Source organism: Rhinatrema bivittatum, chromosome 2, assembly GCF_901001135.1.
Source record: "Rhinatrema bivittatum chromosome 2, aRhiBiv1.1, whole genome shotgun sequence".
Taxonomy (NCBI): domain Eukaryota; kingdom Metazoa; phylum Chordata; class Amphibia; order Gymnophiona; family Rhinatrematidae; genus Rhinatrema; species Rhinatrema bivittatum.
Window position 1 is genome coordinate 52,559,709 of NC_042616.1, and position 15,201 is coordinate 52,574,909.

Consider the following 15,201-nt stretch of genomic DNA (forward strand, 5'->3'; position numbering starts at 1 on the left):
CACCAGCTCCCAATCTCTCACACACATACACACGCCTTCACAATATCTTCATATAGGTTCCCTCTCTCTGGCACCCACACTCAAGCACCCTCCCCCCCCCCCCCCCACTCTCTCACCTCCCCTGCTTACCCCCTGCTCTCTCTCACACCCTCTGCCCCTGCTCTCTCTCACACCCTGTCCTCCTCTCTCACCCTACCCTCCCCCTCCTCTCACTCCCCCTCTCTCTCACACACACACACACACACATACATCTCTCTACACACACTCACTCTCATCGGGTCCTTCATCTTCACTGCAAGTGGAGCACATCCTGTAGCACACGGGGACCTTCATATTTGCCGTGAACGGTACACGTTCCGGTCACGGCACGCCGGGGCCTTCTACCATTTTCTGCGCAGAATTTGGTAATTCTGTGCAGAGGATAATTCTGTGCAAATTCTGCATTCCGCAGTAGTGCAGAATTCCCCCAGAGCTCTTCAGATTTAATGTTCCTATGTAATATGAAGCCTGAGATCTGTTCTGTTTTTCCAAATGTGAAATAATTCCTGGATTTTTGTCTCATTTCATAGGTTATAGGATCAATCATGAATATAAGAAGCATCATAAAAGATGTGCTGAAAAACAGAAAAACAAAAACATGATTGCAGAGCATGATAAAGAAATGTTTATTGTGGGATCAGAAGGGGGAAGAGACTTGAGGAATGAGTCTAATTCAAGCAAGAAAAGAAAAATCCCTTTAGAATCTAGAAGAGAGAAATGCACCATTTACAGGAATAAAAGAACTTCTGTTAAACTCAACACACAGCTGTCAAAAAAGAAAACATCCTGCAATGAATTTACCAAAAGAAAGATTTGTGAAGACAAATCAATAGCAAAGATTCAGAGAGGTCCTACAGCACGAAAAATCTATTCTGCTGAATCTGGAAAGAGCTTGAAAATGAAGTACCAGTTTAAATCACAAGAAAAATTTCTTAAGAGTGAGAAACACTTTACATGTGCCGAATGTAATAGCAGTTTCACTGCTTCTGCAACACTAAAAATGCACCAAAGGATCCACACAGGGGAGAAACCATTTTCATGTACTGAGTGTAATAAAAGTTTTCGTGGCAAAGCATACTTGAAAAGGCACCAAAGTATCCACAAGGGAGAAAAACCATTTACATGTACTGAGTGTAGTAACAGTTTCACTTATCCAGCAGAACTGCTAAGGCACCAAAGAATTCATACAGGGGAGAAACCGTTTTCATGTACAGAGTGTAATAAAAGCTTCATGAGAAAAGAGCAACTAAAAACTCACCAAAGTATCCACACAGGAGCAAAACCATTTTCATGTACAGAATGTGATAAAAGCTTCATTTGGAAAAAATTACTGAAAATGCACCAAAGGATACACACTGGAGAGAGACCATTTAAATGTTCTGAGTGTAATAAAAGCTTTAAGCTGAAACAGCACTTGGACATGCATCAAATGATCCATACAGGAGAGAGACCATTTAAATGTTCTGAGTGTAATAAAAGCTTCACACGGAAAGAACATTTGAAAACACATCAAATGATCCACACAGGTGCAAAACCATTTAAATGTACTGAGTGTAATAAATCTTTTGTTTATTCATCAGGCCTGAAAACACACCAAAGGATACACATGAGAGGGAAACAAATCTAGTTGGATATGTTACCCTGATAACAACATCCTCAAAAATTATCTATTGGTTGTCTGCCTTTCTACAATCTACCAGCCATTCAATGTAATAGATGTAGATAGAATATACAATCCCGTGGATGTCAATAACTTCATGGAGACAGAGCAGAAGGGCAAAAAAAGAGGAGCATATGGAACCAAAGACCAGTTGATGCTGAATAAAGCCATCATGGCCAGCTTGTAAGAGAGGCAGAAACCCCAGGATAGTATGGATATAATATGAAAAAGCTATTGATACCATCTTACACTGTTGCATAATAAATTGGACAAGTCATTCTTAACATAAAGATCCAATAAGGAATATTTTGGGGAGCTTGCCTGTAACTGCTCTTGTTTTGTTTAGCATTTAATCTACTGACTACTCTTCTTATCAGTTTGGGCTGTGGATTTAATCTTAAAGATAGAGACAGTATCAGTAGATCATTAGTGTAATTGTCGTACCTACTATTTGCAGATGATTTGAAGTTGTACAAGTATTGTGGTTGTTACTTAGTGGAACAACTCACAGCAGTGAATGTAAAAACATAGGAATATAAGAAATGCCATGTTCCTGAACATACCCAGATCAGTCCAGACAAGTGGGTTTTATTCATCCTTACCAGCAGATGGAGGTAGAGGACAAAACTTTGGGCACTGCTACATATCAGAGAGAGTCACCTGCAGTCCCTCAGTATTTCTCCGCCTCCAGCAGATGGTAGACATGTTTACCTGCAGTCTTGACTGATCTTCGGTTTAGAAGTTTTTTTCTGCTCCCCGAGGTTCAGTTTCCTGTGGAGGGCATTCCTCGGGTTGAGCTGGGCAAACGGAGGGTTGGATACCCCTGGCTGGTTTTAGCCCGCAACCCCAGGACCACTGAAGGACAGGGACTGGTTCCCTCAGTGGGACCCAAAGTCTCCCCTCCGATCCTTGGGACTTAGGGAAGTACCCCCTTTGGGGGGCTCTTTTACTAGATCCTTGCGTATTTGGCTGCTAGGGGCTCCCCCTTAAAAAAAGAAGCAGCAGCAGTGGCAGCTCAGGCAGTGGGGTCTGAGCTGCCTAACAGTCATCCTTCTCGGCTGGGTCAGCTCGGGAGAAGTCTGGCTTTGGCAACGGGGGAGACGCGGCTCTGCCAAGAGTGCCTCCAGGCGGGGGAAATTGCCTCCCCGTTGCCCTCTTCAGTGCTGACTGCACGCATGTTTTCCCGCGGCATCAGCACTTTTTTCACGCCGGCTGTAACTTCTGCGGCACTGCGCTTCTCTTTCTTACTTCGGCGGCCGCGTGGTGAGCCCCCCCTGCGATTTCAGCTCGCAGCAATCCATATACAGGCCCAATGACTGACAGGCCGCTGATGGAGGCTTGTTGGGCCTGCGGAGTGTGGTCCACTTATCTCAATCCCCTCTCCCTTTGCACGGAGTGGGCAGGGAGGGAGAGGGGGCTTCTGCCAGACCTGCAAAATCATGAAGGTCCTCAAGGTCGGCGGTCAAAGGGGGAGGGCCTCAGACAGGCGGCCTTTCCTCGGGGGAGGGGGACCTGGGTAAGGGGATTCAACTCCAGGATTTTCCCTTCCCCCTCTGTCCCCCACGGTTCAGCAGAGTGCAGAGGCACAGACTGAGTCGGGGCCCGACAGTCCAGAGGGGCCCTCGGGGGGTTTTCTCCCGAATTTGTCCTGCTTCATTAGACTTTCCTAGTTAGGGAAGTTAGGAAGAGGCGTTCTAAGAACAGCCCGGCCGACACCGCCAAGAGGCCGAGGGTCCCCAGCGAGGTCTGCAACATCGCGGGAGCAGCATCTGGGGTCTTGCCCAGCGTGCCTGGCTATAGATGCCAGGGATTCGGAGGATTTGGATGACCTTCAGGCTTAAGGGTGGCTTGTCTCCAGCAGCGGATCTGGATGTGAACCCAGAAGGGGGGGAGGGCACCCTCCAGACCCGGATGACCCTAAGGATGATATGGGGCCTTTGAGGGACCCAAAGCAGAGGGCGATGACCCACAGGTGTTTCGCCCCTTCAAGAGGGAGGAGTTGCGTCCTCTTATTCCCCAGGTGCTGGAGGAATTGGGGGTTAAACTATATCCCTGGAGGAGTCAGATAATGAGAGGGTTAATCCGGTATTGGATGGCCTGCAGGGACCTTGTGCCTTCCCCATTCCGAAGAAGATCCAGAAGCTGATCGGCCGGGAATGGGATTCCCGGACTCTGCTTGGAAGATGGGGAGAGCGATGGCGAAGCTGTATCCGATCCTGCAGGATCATTTGGATGCCCTTAAAATCCCAAAGGTGGATGCCGCCGTGACGGCAGTCACTAGGAAGACCATTCCAGTCGCCGGAGCAGCTGCTCTGAAGGACATTCAGGATTGTAAGCTGGAAGTACAGCTTATGCAGGCTTTTGATGTGTCCGCTTTGAGGGTCCGAACTTCGGTCTGTGCTAGTTTGATGCAGCGTACCTGTTTTGTGTTGGATCCAGAAGCTCCAGGAATAGGCTTCCTCTAGGATGCTGTCTCCGCTCCAGGCAGCCCATCTTGAGGCGGGGGTTGCTTATGTGGCAGATGCCTTATATCAGGGGTCAGGAACCTTTTTGGCTGAGAGAGCCATAAACGCCACATATTTTAAAATGTAATTCCATGAGAGCCATACAATATGTTTAAAACTAAATATAAGTAAATGTGTGCATTTTATGTAAGATCACACTTTTAAAGTACAATAAGTCTCTGAAAATATTACACCAGGCCTTAAGACACCAATACATCTCCTATTAGGAAAACGGACCAAGTCAGGCTGCTATAGAGTCCTACACAGAAACTACATGCCAGCAGAAAACCTCACCTGAATCACGTGCTGTCCCTCACCTAACATAGAATAAAGAGACCAAAACGCATAACAAGAAGCATGCAGAAAAAACTGAATTGGAAACTGCAACAAGCCAGAGTCTCTGTATGCAGTGTAACAAAGGAAAAAAGAAACATCACCCATCCTTATAAAACAAATCAAGAAATATAAAATCATCAGCAGTAAAACTGTACTAACAAAAGAACATATTTCGAAACAGCTAATGAGTGGAATATCCAATAATTAAAAACACATATAAAACATTTCCAGATACCAACAAAATATTTCAAAATAGCAGACACAAAGACCCAGTAATGAAAAATAATAAGGATACAAACATTTTTTTGCTCTGCATACCTGGGAACGTTTGATATCCAGGTGTCCTGAGATTGTTCTGAATTAGCAGGAGGTGGGGTGGTTTGCTTGGAACTTTCTCCTCTCTCAGTCACATACCAGCACTCTCTCTCACACTGGCTCTCAATGACACACCTATACACACATGCTCTCAGTACTCACATATACACGTTTTTTCTCACTCACTTATATAGGCTCTTAATTACACATTTACACACATGCTGTCTATCTTTTCACGCTTACACACACACACAGGCTTTCAATCACATAAATACATGCTGCCTTTTTCTCTCACACACAGACTCATTCACATGCTTACAAACATGTTCTCTCTTTCTCTCATTTACACACAGGCTCTCAATCACATACTCACATGATCCCTCACCTAAATCAGCTCTCAATCACACACAGACACACATGGTCTCTCTCTCTCATTTAAACACAGGCTCTCAATCACATATTCACATGCTCCATCACCTAAACCAGCTCTCAGTCACACACAGACACACATGATCTCTCTCTTACTTATACACACAGGCTCTTAATCATACATACACATGATTTCTCTCACACACAAAGGGTCTCAATCATACACACATACTCTTTCACACAAACAGGTTTTCAATCACAAACTTACACATACAGGTTCCCAATGGTAAACTTACATTCATGCTCTCTCTCTCTCTCACAGGCAGGCTCTCAATCACAGACATACTCTCTTCACATGTACAGGCTCTCAATCATTCACATACATGCAATCTCTCACTCTCTCTCACACACACACACACACAGGCCCCCCCTCGCGGCCCGGAAGAGGAAGTGAAGAGTATCGGGTGCCTGCGCGGCAAGAAGAGGCCACGCTAGTGCGCTCGGCATCGGCCCGAAGAAAAGAAGACTGCAGCGCGGCTCGGAGGAAAATGAAGAGGTTCAGCCGCGGCCGATGGGACTCCGCCTCCGCGAGGGCTGAAAATGAAGAGGTTAGCGTTGGGAGGAGGAGGCTGCTGCTGCCGCGAGTTCCCGGGGTGGGGGTGGGGGGGAGAGAGAGTGAATGAGCGAGCAAGCATGTGTGTTTGCTCGCTCATTCACTCTGTCTCTCCCTCACCCCGGGAACTCGCGGCAGCAGCAGCCTCCTCCTCCCAACACTAACCTCTTCATTTTCAGCCCTCGCGGAGGCGGAGTCCCATCGGCCGCGGCTGAACCTCTTCATTTTCCTCCGAGCCGCGCTGCAGTCTTCTTTTCTTCGGGCCAATGCCGAGCGCACTAGCGTGGCCTCTTCTTGCCGCGCAGGCACCCGATACTCTTCACTTCCTCTTCCGGGCCGCGAGGGGGGGGGGCGAAGAGAGCACGCCGGTGCCGCTGACTCCAGCTGTCCTGCCGTGTTCCGCCCGGGCTGACAGCATTTTAAGCCCGGGCGGAGGAGGACCGGGGAGCAGCTGGGTCAGCGGGAAAGTGTGGCGACTGTCTGCGAGCCAGATGCAGCCCTCAAAAGAGCCATATCTGGCTCGCGAGCCATGGGTTCCCGACCCCCTGCCTTATATGATCTCGTGCGCACCACAGCTTGAAGTATTGTTTCGGTGGTGGCAGCCAGAAGGCTATTGTGGCTACACAATTGGTTGGTGGACCTTTCGTCCAAGTCGCAGTTGTGTAATCTTCCCTTTAAAGGCAAGCTTCTGTTCGGGGAGGACCTCGACCAGCTCATGAAGGCTTTGGGGGAGACCAAAGGAAACAGACTGCCAGAGGATAAGGTGGCGTGAAAGCCTTTCTCTCTCGTCCCCAGTTCCGGGAGGTGCAACATTTCTGTTCTGGCAGACTGGCTGGATCCTCGACAATGCAACTGCCCTCAAGAAGGCAGCAGTCCTTTCAAGGTTCCGGAAAGTCTGCTAGAGGCGGGTTCGCCCCCAGAGCAGGTGGCATCAAATCTTCCCAATGAAGTTAGGCCGGTCCACTCCTTGCCCTTGGCGATAGGGAGCAGGTTGTCCCTGTTTTATGAGGAGTAGACCAGGCTCACCTCCGACCAGTGGGTGCTACAGGTTGTCAGGGAGGGTTACGCCTTAGACTGACCTGAGAAGTTGAGAAAACTCTTTCTCGAGTCGCACTGTCTTTCCTGAAGCAAGCAGGGGGCCATCAAGGAGACTTCAAAAGTTAAGTCTGGAAGCCATGATCCGTGTCCCGGTTTCAGGGGAGGTATTCCATCTATTTCATGGTCCCAAAGAAAGAAGAAACTTTTTGACCAATCCTAGACCTCCAAAAGGTCAAGAGGAGTTTAAAGGTACCGCGCTTCCGGATGGAGACATGGACCGTGATAGCGGCCGTCCGGAAAGGGGAGTTTTTGGTGTCTCTGGATCTCACTGAGGCCTATCTGCACATCCCCATTCGGCAGGACCATCAGAAGTTTCTTTGCTTCAAGGTGCTAGGTCAGCATTTCCAGTTTCGGGCCCTTCCTTTCGGCCTCGCCACGGCTCCTCGTACCTTTACAAAGGTGATGGTCGTCATCGTGGCAGCCCTGAGGCAAGATGGGGTCCTGGTACACCCGTAGCTGGAAAATTTGCTCATCAGGACGAAGTCGCCGGAGGAGTGCTTGTGGTCGCTGCACTGTGTCTGGGCTCTTCTGGAGTTGCCAAAGAGTCACTTGATGCCTTCTCAGGTCCTGGAGTACTTGGGCTCCCGATTCAACACAAAGCAGTGAAGGGTGTTTCTCACTGCCAACAAGGTGGTCAAACTCAGGTAGCCCGGTTACTTCGCCTTCCTGTCCCCAAAGTCTGGGACTATTTGCAGATCCTGGGGTCAATGGCCTCAATGTTGGAGTTAGTTCCTTGGATGTTCACGCATATGCGTCCCTTGCAAAAGGCTTTGTTATCCTGCTGGAGTCTGCTTTTGGAGCAGTATTTTCTTTCTCTGCCCTTTCCAAGGGAAGCCAGGTCCAGTCTGACGTGGTGGATGACACGGAACAATCTGGAGAAGGGATTGCCCCTCGAAGTCCTGGATTGGGTGATGGTGACCATGGATGCCAGTCTCCGGGGCTGGAGTGTGGTATGCCTGGGCAGAACAGCGCAGGGCCTCTGGTCGGTCTTGGAGCAGTCATGGTCCATCATCCGTTTGGAGACACGAGCACTGCGCAGAGCCCTTCAGCAAAGTGACCCACCTTGAGGGAGCATTTATTTCTAACTCCGGACAACTTTTGTAGACTTCCCAGCTGATCGTCTCCTTTTTGCTGGTGACGGCGTGACTGCGCAGGAAGGGCAATGGCGCCACAATCCAAAATGGCGGCCTGCCTCGTATGGCGTGTTCTGACTGCAGCTCTGGACAGGAGTGATCTTCTGCAGATGGAAGGACAGGAAAACAAGGGCTCCGGTCGACTGGGCCGGTGTCCTCTTCCACGGGGGGAGGGGGGGCCGCGTCGGAGGTCACGGGAAGAGGAATCCCTCCCCCGTTTTATCCCCTGTAGAGCAGGATTGCTCCTTTGGGGGGACCCAGTGCTGCACGATTCCCCTGGCGAGGGAGATGAGGTCGCAGGGGAGTTCTCTCCGGAGTTCGTTCTTCTGCTTCACCAGGCTTTCCTGACCAGGAAGCAGGCACATCCAGGGGATCTGTCGGAATGTCAGCCCAAGCGGGCGTCCAGGGGGCTCTCTGATCTCCAGTAACGTTCAGGGGACCAGCAGGGACCGGGAGTCGATGATAGGTCACCGGTTCCGCAGGAAGGAGCTCCAGATTCAGGGGTGGATCAGGATCCTGGGCTTGGTCATGATCTGGGCGATGGGACCCAGGACGACCCAGATCTGGATGAGTTCCTATCTTCGGAAGGTGATGATCCCAGCATAGTGCACTTGATAAAGTGTGAGGAGCTATGGTCACTTATCCCCCAGGTTTTGGATGTCCTGGGAGTCAAGGTCTCCCAGGACGAGTCGGACAGCAAGGGGATTAACCTGGTCCTGGATGGGATTCGGGGGGCCATTGACATCCTTCCCTTTGCTGAAGAAGATCCACAAGCTGGTGAACTGGGAGTGGGACTCTCCAGATGCAGGCTTGAAGGTGGGCAGAGCAATGGCAAACATTTATCCCCTATTGTAGGACATTTTGGATCTCCTTAAGGTCCCAAAGGTAGATGCGGTGGTGTCCACAATTCCTGTGGCCGGGGCTGCCGCATTGAAGAACATGCAGGACCGCAAGCTGGAGATCCAGCTGAAACGGGTCTTTGAGGTCTCCGCTCTGCGCCTTTGGACGGAGGCTTGTGCCTGCCTCATGCAGAGGCATATCTGTGCTGGTTCAGGAGGCCTCAGCTGCTTCAAGTGCTAGTGGGCCTTTGCAGGCCAAGCATCTAGAAGTGGGCATTGTGTATATGGCGGACGCTTGTATGATTTGGTATGTACCTCCGCATGTAGCATGGTGTCTGCGGGTAGCAGCTCGTAGGCTCCTCTGGTTGCTAAATTGGTCAGTGGATTTGTCTTCCAAGTCTCAGCTTTGTAACCTCCCCTTTAAGGGTAAGCTTCTTTTTGGGGGGATCTGGACCAATTGGTAAAGTTACTGGGGGAGTCCAAGGGCAACAGGTTACCAAAGGATAGGAAGCTTCTAGGAAGGTGTTTCACCCTCAAGCTCGTTTTTGGGATTCACACAGATTTCAGGCTTGTAGACTTTCTACTCCTGTCTGTGCCCAAGCAAGCCCTGAGGAACCAGCAGTCCTTTTGTGGTGGTTGCCGCCCAGGCAGAGAGACCGCTGGCCATGGCTCAGGGAATGGGAAGCCCTCCCAATGAGGCCAGGGGCATCCATTCCGATGTAGAAGCTATTGGAGGCAGATTGTCGAGCTTTTACGTGGAGTGGGCAAGGATTACCTCAGACCGATGGGTACTGGAGATAATCAGGGAAGGTTATGCTCTCGGGTTTTCGCAACCGGTTTGGGAGGCCTTTGTGGAGTCCCACGTTGTCTTGTATGGCAAGCGCAAGGCGATGCAAGGGACTCTATGGCGGCTTCCTGTTCCCCTTGCAGAGCAGGGTCAGGGAAGGTACTCGGTGTATTTTATAGTTCCCAAGAAGGAAGGCACCTTTCACCACATTCTAGATTTGCAGAAGGTAAACAGGTGTCTTCGAATCTCCCATTTTCGTATAGAGACTTTGCAAACAGTGGTGGCCGCGGTTCACAAAGGGGAGTATCTCGTGTCCCTGGATCTCACCGAGGAGTATTTGCACATCCCGATCAGGCTGGATCATCAGAGATTTCTACGGTTCATGGTACTGGGCCAACATTTCCAGTTTCAAGTGCTGCTGTTTGGCCTGGCAACGGCTTTGCGCACCTTCACCCATGGTCATGGTGGTAGTGGCAGTGGCCCCTTCGTAAGGATGGGATTTTGGTTCACCCATACCTGGACGATTGCTTGTTTCGAGCAAAGTTGAGGGAGGACTGCGAGAGATCAATCCAGAGCGTGATGTTCACTTTACACTCGCTGGGCTGGATCATAAATATACAGAAGAGTCACTTGGAGCCCATTCAGTCTGGTATACTTGGGAGTGCGCTTCGATACCTGTCTAGGCAAGGTCTTCCTGGCAGTGGACTGTGTGACGAAGTTGCAATCACAGGACAGGGCTCTCCTTCAGAGAGAGGTCCCCATGGTTTGGCATCACTTGCAAGTCCTGGGGTCCATGGCATCCACTTTGGATTTGGTTCCTTGGGCGTTCACTCACATGCAACTGTTGCAGCATGCTCTGTTGTCCAGGTGGAGTTCTATGTCTGAGCAGTTAATTTACCATTGCCTCTTCTTCCAGAGTCCAGAACCAGTTTGTCGTGGTGGCTCTTATGCAGCTTTCTGGAGCAAGGTGTGGATTTGGACCCACCAGACTGGATTATGTGGTCTCTTCGGATACCAGTCTCTCAGGCTGGGAAGCAATTTGTTTAGGAAAGTCTGCTCAAGATCTATGGTTGCCAAGGGAAAGGACCTGGTCTATCAACCGTCTCGAGACAAGAGCGACCCTGCAAGCGTTCCTGCCCCTGGACAGAAACAGAATGGTCCGGGTGTTCTCAGACAATGCGACGACTGTGGCTTACATCAACAGACAAGGCAAGATGAGGAGTCACGAAGTGGTGCTGGAATCGAGGCGCTTGTTCACTTGAGCGGAGCACCATCTCAAAGGGCTCGCCGCATCACATGTCGCAGGGGTGGAGAATGTGCAAGCAGATTTCCTCAGCCGGCGACAGCTCGATCTGGGAGAATGGGAGCTGTCTCCCGAAGCATGGGACCACATTTGCGCCAGGTAGGGAGTATCTCAGTTGGAACTGATGGCGACATGAACCAATGCGAAAACAGTTCGCTTCTTCAGTCGACAAAGAGAGATGGGCTTTGTGGGCACAGATGCGTTAGTGTGTCCTTAGCCCACGGGAATGCTTCTGTATGCATTCCCTCCGTGGCCTTTCATCGGTCGGCTTCTCCGCATAGAACTGCTTCCAGGAAGCATAGTTCTGGTAGCTTCAGAATGGCCACGATTACCTTGGTTCGCAGATCTGGTTCAGATCGCCCTGGAGGGTCCCCTTCGGCTCGCTCACCTTCTCCGCCAGGAGCCCATATTTTCAGCGCGGGAGGATCACTTCTCTCTCGCGGTTTGGCTTTTGAGAGGCAGCGATTGCGATTGAAAGGATATTCAGAAAATGTCATTTCCAATATTCTTCAGGTGTGACGTCCAGCTACTTCTATGGCCTATGTCAGAGTCTGGAAGCTTTTTGAAGGGTGGTACCTTCAATGCTCCTTAGACCCTCTATCGACCGATGTTCCCCAGGTTTTGGATTTCCTACAACAGGGTTTGGCTAAGGGTTTGGCATTCAGTTCCCTTCAGGTCCAGGTGGCGGCTTTGGGTGCCTTACAGCAGTGGTCCTCAACCCTGTCCTGGGGGCCCACCAGCCAGTTGGGTTTTCAGGATATCCACAATGAATAGGCTGAGTGCCAGCATCTTTTGCTGCAGGAAATCTGTAGGGTGGCAGTTTGGTCCTCCCTTCATACTTTCACCAAGCATTATTGTTTGGATGTTAGGGCGCAAGATGAGTGACTGCCTTGAGATGTAATGATTTGCTGAAGAAAATTTCCTATTGCAGATGCTCTGGAAGGAGCAGGTTCCGAGGTGATCAAATTGTTTTGTCGTCCAGTTATGGGCGAGTTGGTTGACAGTTGTGTTTTGGGTTCCAACCCCCTTCACCCATTAGTAAGGTTAGTTGTTTGGGCTTGGGCATAGGTCAATACTGAAGGACTGCAGGTGGCACTCTCTGCTCCATCTGCTGGTAGGGATGCACAACCCACTGGTCTGGACTGATCTGTGGTATTACAGGAACGCAAATTAGCAGGTAAGAACAAATTTTCCTTTCTGTCACTGAGTGGCCAATCCAGATCATAAGTACCCAGTAGGATCCCAAAACAGTGCTTTCTTAAGTCTACAGGGCTAATAGTGATTTATGGAATTTTCCTCCAGGATCTTGTCTAGACCCTTTTTAAACCCAGCTATGCTAACTAGTTTCACCACATCCTCTGGCAACAAATTCCACAGTTTAATTGTGTACCAAATTAAAAAAAAAAAAACTTTCTCCAATTTATTTTAAATGTATTTATTTGTTGTTTTTATATACCGACATTCGATCGAGATATCACATCGGTTTACATATAACTAAACAAATAAGACATAATCTGCTTATTTTACATTGTAACATGGTAACTGATAAGAACGAACATTTGACTATACATATGTCTAAATAAATAAGGTACGATCTGCTTATTTACATTGTAGCATGGTAACTGATAACGAGGAAGAGAAATATTTACAGGAATATTCTAACATTGCACTTGGGAAATGCTATAAAGGATACTATCTAAGGGAGTCTTTGGAAGGAAAAATGTGGAGGGGTTCTTGAGGTGGGAAGGGGGGAGGATAGGAATGCTGGGTGAGGGGGCGGGGCTGTGGGTGGCGGTGGTAGGGGTATTGTTTTCAAGGGAGGGTTGTGTGCGGAGGGGGTGAGTTAAGTATCTGGTGGGAAAGCTTTTCTGAAGAGCCAGGTTTTGAGTTGTTTTTTGAATACTTGAGTGGAAGGTTCATTTCTGAGAGGGGGCGGGAGGGAGTTCCAGAGTGCGGGGCCAGCCACGGATGTGGCACGTTTGCGGGTTGATGAGAGGTGTGCTGTTTTGGAGTTTGGGACGGCTAGGAGGCCAGTGCCCAAGGACCTAAGGTTTCTATGTATGGAATGTGGGAGTATGGCATTGTTTAACCAATTCATCTCGTTGTTGTTTATTTTTTTGTGGATGAGGGTAAGGGTTTTGTATTGAATTCTTTAGCTGATGGGAAGCCAGTGAAGCTCTTTTAGTGCTACTTAGTAGGTTCATGGAGTGTCCACTAGTCCTATTACTCATAGAAAAGATACTTATAAAATAAGTAATAATAGTATTAATAAATAACTATTCCCTATTTGCCTGTTCCACACCATTCGTGATTTCATAGCCCTCTATCATATTTCCTCTCAGCTGTCTCTGCAGCTGTTCAATCCTTTTATTAGTTTGGTCACCTTTCTTTGTACCTTTTCTAGCTCTGATATATCTTTCTTGAGATAGGGTGACCAGAACTCAAGATGCAGTCGCACCATGGATCAATTTTTGCTTTTTTTAACCACTGCTGCACACTGAGCTGAAGATTTCAAATTATTGTCCACAGTGACTCCAAAGATCCTTTTCCGAGGTGGTAATACCTAGCACAGAATCCAGCATCCTGTAATTATACTTTGGATTATCTCTTTCTATTTGTTCATATTAAATTTCATCTGCCAGTTAGATGTCTAATGTCACAATGTCCTCTTATAATTCCTCACAATCGGCTTGTAAGTTAATGATTTTGAATAACTGTGTAGGGATGTGAATCGTTTTAGGACGATTAAAATTATCGTCCGATAATTTTAATATCGTCTTAAACCGTTATGGAACACAATACAATAGAGATTCTAACGATTTATCGTTATAAATCGTTAGAATCGTGAGCCGGCACACTAAAACCCCCTAAAAACCCACCCCCGACCCTTTAAATTAAATCCCCCACCCTCCCGAACCCCCCCCCCAAATGACTTAAATAACCTGCGGGTCCAGCGGCGGTCCGGAACGGCAGCGGTCCGGAACGGGCTCCTGCTACTGAATCTTGTTGTCTTCAGCCGGCGCCATTTTCCAAAATGGCGCCGAAAAATGGCGGCGGCCATAGACGAACACGATTGGACGGCAGGAGGTCCTTCCGGACCCCCGCTGGACTTTTGGCAAGTCTTGTGGGGGTCAGGAGGCCCCCCCCAAGCTGGCCAAAAGTTCCTGGAGGTCCAGCGGGGGGCAGGGAGCGATTGCCCGCCGCGAATCGTTTTCGTACGGAAAATGGCGCCGGCAGGAGATCGGCTGCAGGAGGTCGTTCAGCGAGGGTTCCGGCGCCTTGCTGAACGACCTCCTGCAGTCGATCTCCTGCCGGCGCCATTTTCCGTACGAAAACGATTCGCGGCGGGAAATCGCTCCCTGACCCCCGCTGGACCTCCAGGAACTTTTGGCCAGCTTGGGGGGGGCCTCCTGACCCCCACAAGACTTGCCAAAAGTCCAGCGGGGGTCCGGAAGGACCTCCTGCCGTCCAATCGTGTTCGTCTATGGCCGCCGCCATTTTTCGGCGCCATTTTGGAAAATGGCGCCGGCTGAAGACAACAAGATTCAGTAGCAGGAGCCCGTTCCGGACCGCTGCCGTTCCGGACCGCCGCTGGACCCGCAGGTTATTTAAGTCATTTGGGGGGGGGTTCGGGAGGGTGGGGGATTTAATTTAAAGGGTCGGGGGTGGGTTTTAGGAGGTTTTAATGTGCCGGTTTTGCGATTTTACGTTTTTTCGATTTTTTACGATTTTTCACGATTTTTCACGATATTTACCCCCCCAAACGGCAACAATACGATTCCCTCCCCCTCCCAGCCGAAATCGATCGTTAAGACTATCGAGGACACGATTCACATCTCTATAACTGTGTGCTCCCTGTATGTACCCGGATCAGTCCAGACTGTGGGTTATGCCTCCCTTCCAGCAGATGAAGACAGAGAAAAACTTGAAGGACACCCTCTCTTAACCCGGTGTGCCACCTGCATCCCTTCAGTATTTCTCTGTCTCCAGCAGATGGAGGTGGTGCAAACCCTGCAGTCTTGCCCTGATTATAGGGTTGGGACTATATCCCTTAAAAAAAAAAAAAAAAAAAAAAAAAGATTTTGCTTCTTGTACTTTACAATTAATAAAAAAAAAAAAAAAAAAGGTTGAGAAATCCTCCCAGGGAGTTCTAGTGAGCCATTCCCCCCCCCCCCCCCCCCATAGAAGGCTGAGGCGCTGGGGTT

At 49.3% G+C, this 15,201-nt stretch overlaps 1 protein-coding gene across 1 annotated transcript in view; it reads left to right on the plus strand.

Annotated features, from left to right (window-relative positions):
- Window positions 1–2,107, plus strand: part of LOC115083948 (gastrula zinc finger protein XlCGF57.1-like) — a 40,748-nt gene extending 38,641 nt beyond the window's left edge. The window contains exon 5 of the mRNA XM_029588103.1: window positions 570–2,107. Within this exon, the coding sequence (XP_029443963.1) occupies window positions 570–1,666 (1,097 nt within the window). The 3' untranslated portion in view covers window positions 1,667–2,107. The remainder of the gene's footprint in view (window positions 1–569) is intronic.
- The last annotated feature ends 13,094 nt before the right edge of the window (window positions 2,108–15,201 follow it).